The sequence below is a fragment of the Stegodyphus dumicola genome, chromosome 1, assembly GCF_044657685.1.
Source record: "Stegodyphus dumicola isolate Sdum_Otavi_A_Nest chromosome 1, ASM4465768v1".
Lineage (NCBI taxonomy): Eukaryota > Metazoa > Arthropoda > Arachnida > Araneae > Eresidae > Stegodyphus > Stegodyphus dumicola.
The window spans coordinates 85,481,833-85,492,763 of record NC_140768.1 but is presented as its reverse complement, the minus strand read 5'-3'; the positions used below and the strand labels follow the sequence as shown (position 1 = coordinate 85,492,763).

The 10,931-nt window shown below is 32.2% G+C and overlaps 1 protein-coding gene across 3 annotated transcripts in view; it reads right to left on the bottom strand.

The window, feature by feature from the left end:
- Positions 1-1,180: 1,180 nt before the first annotated feature.
- The window catches only part of LOC118181607 (dipeptidyl peptidase 1-like), a 52,329-nt gene continuing 42,578 nt past the window's right edge, over positions 1,181-10,931 (bottom strand). The window contains exon 7 of one of the 3 annotated variants that reach the window (XM_035350763.2): positions 1,181-1,701. In XM_035350763.2, the coding sequence (XP_035206654.1) occupies positions 1,377-1,701 (325 nt within the window). In that variant the 3' untranslated portion in view covers positions 1,181-1,376. Of the gene's footprint in view, positions 1,702-6,578; positions 7,022-9,656; positions 10,084-10,931 lie in introns of those variants that run through there. The other 2 variants (XM_035350762.2, XM_035350765.2) reach the window with 2 other exon arrangements.

The window sequence follows — 10,931 nt, the reverse complement described above, 5'->3', positions numbered from 1 at the left end:
CTACATGAGTGCAGTTAAAATCTACATAACTTGACTAATTATGTTCTTGAATCTACCTAATGAAGTCCTCAGATTTTTAGGAGATGAAGAAATGAGAAGACGATTACATTAATTTAATTCTATTATTACAACAGCTTATTATATATCGCTAAAAATCAGTATGTGAACATAAATACCTAATTTCTGCTCATTTTGAAACAGACAGTATCCTAAAGCAGCGGTTCTCAACCTTTTGATTAAAATGTACCATCTAAACAAAAATTTTAAAAAATCTTTAGTACCATCACTGCATTTTTACTACGTTTTACAAGGATTATTTTTCAATTTCTGAATAGAAATATTAAATATATATATATATATATATTGCCATTTGCACAACTTATTGGCTATTTGTATTAAATATGTACACATAAAAATTGATTACCATTTTAATTATCAAAATTTAAGTTATAATATTTTAATTCTGAAATTTAGTGTGAGATTTGGGTCTGTTTAAGAGAGATCAGTTTCGTTATGTCTGATCTTATTTCACTTAATTTTAACCGTAAATTAGGATCCACTTTTAATTTTGCTCCGTATTGATTTTCAAAATGCCTTTAAATTCTTTTTTTCGGTTCAGCCAAAAGTTTAGAAGTGTGTTATTTTTGAAATCTTCAGTTAGGAGTTCCATCACAGGAAATTAATATTGGACGTGTTGAAAATGCTGAATGTTTATTACCGTATTCATCAAACTATTTAATTTATACATATTTTAATGTGTTTCCAAATGGAGACAACACACATCAGGGGTTTTTTTTTTAAATCACACAATCCTCGAAATTATGAACAGGAAAATTTTTATCTTCGTAAAGATTTACTAACATTCATGAAAAGCTCAAAGCATTCTGAAAGATTAACTGCAGAGGTAATTAGAGAATGTGACTCATTTTGCCATTATTAAGGTTAATCAAAGGCGGAAACCATTTTATTTATCTTTTATTTACAATTTTAAGGCTATTCTTGCTTCTGTTATATACTCTGTCTTGCATCCACTCATCTACTTAATGCTAGTCTTGACTCTGGCATTGTGAAATGTTCAGATATCTGCAGTTGTTCGTATGGACTATGCAATCGTTCTAAGTAGATGTCATTTGTAGCGCAGCCGAATCTCTACCATTATAAAATTAATTAAAGAAAAGAATGACTATTAAAAATAATTTTAAAATTATACTTTTTATAAACGCTTTATTATAAATATAAAGTGTTTATAAAAAGTATAATTTTTAAATACACTTTATTATAAATATGAATGAAGACGTTCAATTTCTAATCTTATTAAGTAACAAGATAAGTAGAAAAATTCATGACTTTCGTCCTGTGTATAATCCTCGCAGTGTTCATGGGATAATTGTAGCAGCAACGGCAGTACTCTCTATGTTACATTCATTCGAGCCACGACGTATTCGAAAGTATCCGTCTTCACCCCATCCGGTACCCCAACTATTCTTTACGATCCAATACTTTTGATCAGTTTGCTTATCTACTCCATAACCCACAAGAACTACTGCATGATTAGTTTCAAGGAAAGGGTTAAATCCGGACTGAAGGCCTGTGTGATAATAGATACCACCTTTGTAGTGTACGAAGTCGGGGTATACTTCGAATCCAACTGTAATAGGACCATGCAAAACCAATTCCAATTTCATGAGATCCTCATTACACCTGCGAAATTTGAAATTCTCTTAAACTAGAAGACACTTTGAAAATAGAAATATTTCAAAAAAACATCCATTAAGAATATTATTTTACTTCAAAAAAATAAATGTACCTAAACAAGTATTAAACAGATAGTTAAATTAAAACTAAGCTTTTAATAATAAGGATTTCAAACGAAAATAAAGCAGCTATTTTCCGTTCTGTTGCTGATATTGTTACGATATAACTGTGCATAGTTATGAAGCATAAGTTCCCTGTTAAGAGAATTTTCGGTCTATATAAATAAATTCTGGAAACATTACTGTAACTTTAACTCTGTATTTTCTCCTAAAGTCGCATCTTATTCTTGAACCATTTTAAAAACATTTTTATCTTTCATGACATTATTATTATTATTATAATTTTCTATCTGTCGCACTTTCTTCTTAATTAAAATTTCCAAATTTATATTCAAAAAAAATTTGATTACGACACAAAAACTAGTTCTCTTCTTGTCTATAGAATTGCCCTAGATTGTAATTAATGTTACTGTTTTATTAAAATGTTGATCAGTAATATGTATGAAGGCACTGGGTAGTAAAATTACATTAAAAGGAATAAAGATTACATTAATTGATTTTAGCAACTATTTATACTATTAAAGTCTGTGCCCTTCTGGTTGTTCATTTGCGGCAATATCTCTTCCAGAACGGCGGGGAGTTGAGTTTCGGTAGATGCAAAGCACAGATTGCAAAAATTCTTGGGAAGCCAATTCGACCATTCTCATCTTCGTACGATTTTAATCAGCTGAGATATTGATTAAAAACTCCGAAAAAGCTAATTTTCGCACTCATTTTTCCGAGTGGCAACAGTCTCGCATTCTGCAGATAAAAGTCTTTTTTATTTCGAAAAGTGTTGCCACTGCTCGCATTCAAATCATGGAGTTTGTTAATAAAAACTGTCTACGTTTTACAAAATATGAAATACAAAATTTTATTTAATTATTAATTACGAACATTAACTGATTTCTGCTAACATCGACCTCGACCGATCAGGTGCCCTCTCAAGACCCCGTGACTTCTTCTCGGACTGCCTCCACACCGAATGCATCGATCGACGAGTTATGTTTTTAAAGTTTAAACTTTACTGAATTCACGAACTTTCATTATCATTTTTCGCCTTGTGTGATGATGTACAAGTATACATCTTTCATTTTTTAAACCAAGCAAATGTCTAAATGGTTATAATTTTCAGTGTACTGGTAAAAACTCTTAGTAGTTGAGGCCAGAAATAAAGATACGATCAAAGAATCAAAAATATAAAAATAGCATTGCCAAACATTAAATATATTATTATTATATGAGGTCATATTCTGATGTTGAAGAAAGCACGCCACTGCATGTGACGTTATTGTAAGTCGGAACGTTTTCGTAAATGACGGCATTTTAAATAGACAGCTACTTTTGGCAATTTTTTTATTTCGGGTTAGGATAATTGACACGATATGTTATTGTTACGTTGATTCTTTTATTGATATTGAGAAAGAGTTGTTATATTACATTAAATTTAAATCATGGTTCATGCCTATTAACCTGAAATATCAAAAGGTCTTTGTTTCCTCGTTTGGCAGTAAAAGAATTATTTACGAATTGGATATTACTTAGAAACAATGAACTGATTTCATTTAAATTGAAATATTGTTACGAAATGTCCAGGCGGGGTGGGATACCTCCCCCGCAAAGCAGTTTTAGGGTTGCCATGAAATGGCAAGGGAAGGCACGGTTGCCACATTCGGCGACAAAATTGGCGATATACCATGGACGGATGGAGATTTTTCTGGAACGAATTCTTACCGGTTTAGCCCAGAATGTTCTCGAACACAAGCCGAAAGCTATATAAATCCTGCTGGTCCGTAGTCAGTGTGTGCCTCGTCTAGGGAGCTGATAGGCAGTCATTGAGCGTGTGTCACGAAGTCTAGCGCCGAGTGGGTCGTCGAGTTCACTGAAGGAGTCTCTTAGTGTATCGCGGTTAGTGCATCGTCGAGAGAGCGTGTTGAGCTCCGGGAACGGCTGAACCGAAGAGTCGGGAGCCGGGAGCCGTACTCTGTGTGTCGTCGAGTGCATCGCGAGTTGTAGCGTGGAGAGTCTCGAGAGTACGTGGAGTTCCGAGAACGACGGAGCAGAGTCGGGAGCTGGACTCTGGTGCTTTGCAGTGAAGCTGTCTCTGCCGTTATTGCCTGACAGTGTGAAGGCTGTTTCGCTGATTTTTTCAGCGTGTTTATAGTAGATCTTCGACGACTGTAAAATTGTTTTGGAGCTTTCCTGATTAATATTGATAAATAAAGTGTGTTTCGATACTTCATCAAGTGCCGTCGTTATTCACTCCAAATCTACGAGCCCCGTACGAACGTGAAGGAAGAAAATAACGTGACAACTGGTGTCAGAAAAAAATCGTAACAATATTTTCTTTTTAGGCGTACATATGACATATAAATTTTGCTTTGGCCGCAGCACGGTAGTTTCGTATAAAGTGTGTACAGCACTAAGGTGTTTAATAAAACCCATTTAAAATATTTTACACCTTCAGTTTGAAAAAAAAAAAAAAAAGAATTGCTTGTTGAAAAAAACAAATCCTGCTTAAAATACTTTTAAAAACACGCCCGAATTGAAGAATTATCATTCACTGCATGCGCATATAAGAGATTCTTATAACCATTGTCAGTTTTTTTTTGTTGTTGTTGTTTGATAATCGATATGAAATACTGAAAGAGATACCATTCCATAAGACATGTTTTGAATTTATCTTACAAAATGTATAAGTCTGATTTTTTTATTTTTATTTTTAATGAGGTATTCACTTTCAAAGATGAGTTTGAAATAATGATTGCGTCTTTCATCTGTAACGTTCTTTCATGCCTTCCAGTTGTGGATGACGATTTGTATATTGGATCTTCTCTAATTCTAGATTCAGACATTTTCTACTGATTTCTCTTTTAGTTCAATAAACAAGAAGAGGGATCTGAAATAAGAAAATTTAGTTCTGTTTGAAAGCTAAGGCGCTTGCTTTCTTGGCCATAAAATGAAGCAACAAATTTCCAATTGTTTACTAAAAAAATTCCTATAAATCGAAGTAAATTTGCTGCCCTTAATCGGATGAGATGATGGTTTTATTTAAAAAAGTAATCTTCTCCAAGAGTACGTCTAATACTGTAGTTTATCCCTTCTTTTCACATCAGTATTTGTGGTATCGTTGATGCTAAATGGTCATTATAGTACTTGCATCATTTTTCTGTGGCTACTTTGAACTGTCTTAAAAAGAATCTCATGTGTTTTATAATTTTTTTTTTTAAATTTAAATATCCATCATCAGAGTAATTACGAAGTTTCTTTAAAGTATCAGAGATAAGGGCGGATTTTGGTAATTGAAGATCTTATCGTAAACTCGTAGATTTTTTATCAGTGATACATCTCGTAGAATTAATCGTAGAAAATTACATCTCGTAGATGTGTATTAGTACCAAAAGGCTCAGATTAAAACTTGTTTTGTTCACATCAGTTTAAAATCTCTTGGATGCCACAGCTTCTCTTAAATATGGATTTAATTTTAAGCCTTTCATAGTTCGTTTTTCTTCAAGGATATGTTTCTAGAATCACCTGTTGGAATTCTAAATTTCAGCACTGAAAAAAATTGTTCTCTTTATTATTTTTGCTAGACCCACATTCGGATTAAGGAGGACCTAATGCGGCTCAGGGGTGCGCTTGTCGATGGTAATCAATCTTAGCAATAAGTAGTGAAGTTGACGAATTTTGTCAACCTCACATACGTACCCTTCTCCAACCCCACTATCAACCATACGATAGAATTTTTTAATACACGGTCTTCTAGTAACTCAGAAACACAAGATACTACACAAATGTCCTTATCTTTTGCATGATTCGAATCGTTGCTCAAAGGCAATCGACTTATATCGCTAACTTTTGTACGATCTGAAGCAGCATTCTCCAGCCTTATTTATTAGCAAGGTGTTCTAGTAAACAGAAAGTTCTTCATTTTCATAGCTATGACAAAGAAATACAGTAGAATGTATGTCTCATTAATTTATGTAGTCCAGTATGTAATGTAGTGCAGTGTGCAATATACTGCATTTTATTATGTTGCTTTCTTTAATGTTGGTAATGTCTTACTGCTTATAATTTATCCAATAAACGTAAGTATAATTGTATACATCATACGAATGTCCTATTTTCATACATTCGTCCTTATCCGCAATTTAATGTATGCGTGGCAGGTCTTAGAATATATTATCTACAGATATGGGAGAACTACACTGTATAGGCTCATTATTTCGGAAAAATGTTTTCCTTTTAATGTCAAGAAACGAAGTGCATTACAGACGGGCTGCTTAAAAACACTGTGTCATGGAAAGCTGCATATAAATGTGATCTATAGCTTAGATCATTCTTTTTAAGTATGAAAAATGTTTGAATTTAATAGATAAATATACTAGAATAGAAAACGTTAAACTCTTACCACTCTCATATTGTTCTAGGAAAACTGTGCAGATTAACTTGCATTTTGATATGAAATCCAATATGAATTAACTTTAAATGACAATTAAATTAACACTAAAAAGTATATTTATTGTTTATATACTACTGCTGAATAATTTTTGCATAAATTTTTATTAGTTAATTACATTTCAGTTATTAGTTACAAAAAATTACATTTTTTGTAACTAATAACTGAAATTATTTGTTATTTATGTATGTATACATATTTCTCACATATTTTTCGCATACAGTCTTATAATGTTATAATTATGAAAAACATTGCATTATGTCATAAAATATTTTCCTCATATCGACTTTTTTAATAATACGAAGAAAGCAAAGTAATGTTAGGTATAATGGAAAAGAAAAACAATTATTTATTTCTAAAACAGGTACTAGGAACATAGCTTCAAAAATACACATTTTGTTGCGTTATTTAACACCATCATTTCAGGAAACTGAAACAGAATTACTATGGAATGATTGATGCAGCAACAGCAATACTTTCAATGTTGCATTCGTTTATCCCACGTCGTATCCGGAAGAAACCATCTTCTCCCCATGCTGGGCCCCAGCTGTTTTTCACAGTCCAATACTTTTCACCAGTTTTGTTGTCAACTCCATATCCTACGACTACAACTGCATGATTTACTATCAAGAAAGGATTGAAACCGGATTTTAAACCAGTGTGATGGTAAACACCACCCTTATACTGAGGAAAATCAGGGTACACCTCAAATGAGACTGCAATAGGACCATTTGAGACGAGTTCCAGTTTCATCAAGTCTTCGTTGCACCTATGAATTTAGGGTTCTGTTTATTTTGATGAAATTTATCTGCATATTAATAAAACACACAATTGAAATATAACAGAGCTTCATTTATCCTCGTTGACTGGGAGCAAGATAAATTTCTAATTTTCATGTTTGTAAAAGAACTAGTTCAAGCAAACTATTAATTCACGGATATTACATTGTATATTTTAAGTAAACAAATATTTTTTATCTTCAAAAACTGAATGCTGTATTACAACGTTCAGTTACATTATTCAGCAGAACGCATACAAAACTATGAAGTCCGCAGCTGTTGATTTTCCCCTATTTTGAATTCCGTGACCAACGCAATTGGATTTCATTTTTTTTTTTTAACGTTTGATAAGAGTTAACTTATCAACAGCTGAGAGCATAGATCTTTTGTGTTCAGTTGCGATACCTGAAAATAGTACACTCAGGAAATACCATTTTCATCCATACCAAAGGACTGAAAGGATCCATACCAAGGTTTTTCATTTATATCAAAGGACTGAAAGGCAGAAGCAGAAGTCTGACTTCAGAAACAGAAGGAAGCATTGTAGAAAGAGGTAATTCAGAAACATTAATTATGGATATCGAAAAGATAAATGACTTCAGTATTAGAAGTAAGGCAATCAAAGGATAGTATAGAATTTCTTATACCGAAGTTTGAGAGTTGCACCCAATATTTGCCTACTTATTTCTCAGTAACGTTTAGAGAACGATCATATAACTGATGTTAGGATAATCGAAGCTCTACTGCAAAATGTATGTAAAATGTCGAAAAATATAAAAATAAACTTTTAAAAAAGTGTAGCACATTAAAATAATGCTAACTTAAAAAAATTCATAAGAATGTAATATGTTAAAATTTTCCTAAATTTTAAAACAAAAAATCAGTCATAATTTGTTAAAAAAATAAAATGATTTTTCAACTGTAACAATATTTGCTGTCATTGATATAATGATTACACAGTAGGATTTTATTCAAGGCTTCTATACTGGCTTCTATTTAACAAAGATTCCAAAAATCCTGTTTCTTTCTTTCTCCAATTCCGTACTGAAAATAGAGAATTCTCGAGTTTTTTTTTTTTTTTTTTTTTTTTTTTTTTTTTTTTTTTTTAACTTTTACTATCTCTTTTGTATAGAAAAATTACATACACGAAAGTCGTATATAATATTTTGTGGTGTTCTCTCAGCTTTGGCCACTTACATGTGAAAATATTTTAGCAAAACAAAACGAAATACTTGAACCTTACATTTTATAAAATTGTATAAAAAGCAATAAATCATGATAATTTCATCGGGTGACAGAAGGGACTTTTTATAAAACCATTTGGAATAGTTTGGTGCAGTCAATGAAAGGAAGACAAGCAAACAGGAATTTGTGAACTTCCCTAATACCTCATACATATGACAATTTATTATGTCAGTGCCATGTTATTATACACTTTCATTCATATGTTATGAATTCAACATAATTCTCACAGAGCTAAAATATGTATTTTCCTGTAGGCTTCCAGACTAAGACATAATCATTTGACAATGATTCATCTCTATTTCTGACACAAATGAAGTGAGAAATTTGTTGAAGTCTCCGTTGTTCTTCACTGGAAAAATTTACATTTTCATAAGATCTTTCAAAGTGATTTTTCCGCCTTAGTCAACTTGAACAGCCCCCATATTGCGCTACAGATCCATAGATTCATGTGGTTCATAGAGTTTATGTGGATCATGTGGTCGTGTATGTGACTCGCATACAGCAGTCGGTACTTAAAAACCTGTATGACTATCGTGATTCGTTGCATCAGTTTGGAGAAATTCAGTGAGGTCTGTTGCTGCTTAGATAAAATGTCTGGCTTAGCTCAGTAGCTCAATCCCTGAACTTTAAATACCTTAAAGTTCGAATGGCACACCGCTTGGTTATTATTTTATTTCGTTAAAAGTTTCGAAATCAAATTATTGATTCACAGCTGCTGTTTACTGACAAAAAACTTCCTGCAGCTCTCACTATGGAAGTGTTCTATTAAAAATCCTGGGACGTTCTAATTTTGAATTTTTCCCAAAAATAGATTGCTTGTATGTCTTGTATATCGTTTATTTATAGACAGTAAATCTGTTAAATGTTACTGCTCATGGACAAAAATGATTAGTACACGTGTAAAAAGGGTTGAACGTTTGATGGAGACGTGTCGATTTCTATATTTATTGGAAAAGGGAAAGTTAAAAAGCCCTTTTTCTCTCCTAAAATGCGAATTAACTTTTTCAGAGATACTGGCAACAGCTGGTCTCTTTTTATATATTCTTACTATTAAATGCTTTTGTTATGATTAAAAATCCTCGTAAATTATTTCTATGCCTATTTCAATGAATGCTTCAATTCATCATCGATATATAGACAAAATAAGAGTCCTGCTGACCAGACTTGCGGTAAGTTAACACTCAGTTTGGATAAATTGATATTCAGTGTGTTTAAGAATGTGCTTTTGTATTGATTTCATTCTATACCTGAAAATATCAGATAAATAAAATACAAGTATGCAGAAATGTTTCTATGCGGTGACCATAAATTAGTGGAAAGGCAGTTTTTTAGATAAATATAGTCTTGTACGAAAAACACGCAATGATCAAGAACGCCAACTTCTAAAAATAAGTATTTATTGAAAGAAAAAGGGTTGAAAATTTGTCATGATTATTTGTTTTAACATGCGACTTGTGTCTTATTTTTAACTAAGTAGAGCAATTATGGGATGACTGTTGCGGCAACTGCAATGCTTTCAATGTTACATTCATTTGTTCCACGTCGTATTCGAAAAAAACCTTCTTCTCCCCAGGACTCTCCCCAACTATTCTTTACAATCCAGTATTTCTCACCAGTTTTATCATCAGTTCCGTATCCTACAACTACAACTACATGGTTTGTTATCATGAAAGGGTTGAAACCTAATCTTAAACTAGTATGGTGGTAGACACCGCCACTGTATTGAACAAAATCAGGATACACCTCAAATGAGACCGCAATAGGACCATGTGAGACCAATTCCAATTTCATCAGGCCTTCATTGCACCTGCGAATTTAGGGTTGCATTTATTTTTAGACTCATTTTCATGTAAAAAAGAACGCATAATTTACATAAAGCATGCACAAAATATAAATAAAATGCAAGGATAAGAAAATATCTTTTGAATTTCTGGTAGCTTATTAAACAGAAGCTTTACACAATATGTTCCTAATAAACACTCTAATATCCAATTATTATATTAACCCAATACAAGTTAAAAGATTATTTTTAGTAACATAGCAAAATTTTTAGGAAAAACAAACAGTAACTTCCGAAGACTTTAGATCGGATCCGTTACTTTTCACTTTCTCATGATCAAATTGGCCGGATCCCTCATAGTTTATCCCAAGGGCTAATTAGACCTTCTATAGTGATTCCTACAATTAAATAAAATACCTTGGTTCTATTAGTCGATACGTCTTTGTTCTTAAACAGAGGAAGACAGCAAAGAGTATGTGCCTACATTTTGTGTTATTTTTAGATGTTTACTTTTTTCTTAAAAAGGAACAGAAACTTTAAAACTGCAAAAAATGCTTTAAGAATTTCGCAAAAATCCATGTTCTACACTATAGAATTAAACAATGAATAAATATCACTTTAAAATTTTAGCCATGAATCTAAACTATTATAATGAACCAGGAAAAAATGAACAATATTTTCGCATTTCCTGCTGAGAACATCGGCGACACTCTTTAATACTGAAATATTTTGTTATTTTTCTATTTTGCATTATGATCAAAAAGTAAAATGCATTTGTTTTTGATAAACATGTTAAAACTCTAGTGTATAACATCGATATGTGCAAAACAAAGCCCATGCCAGTAAAGTTATTTCCCTCGGAAAGGTATGTTGTT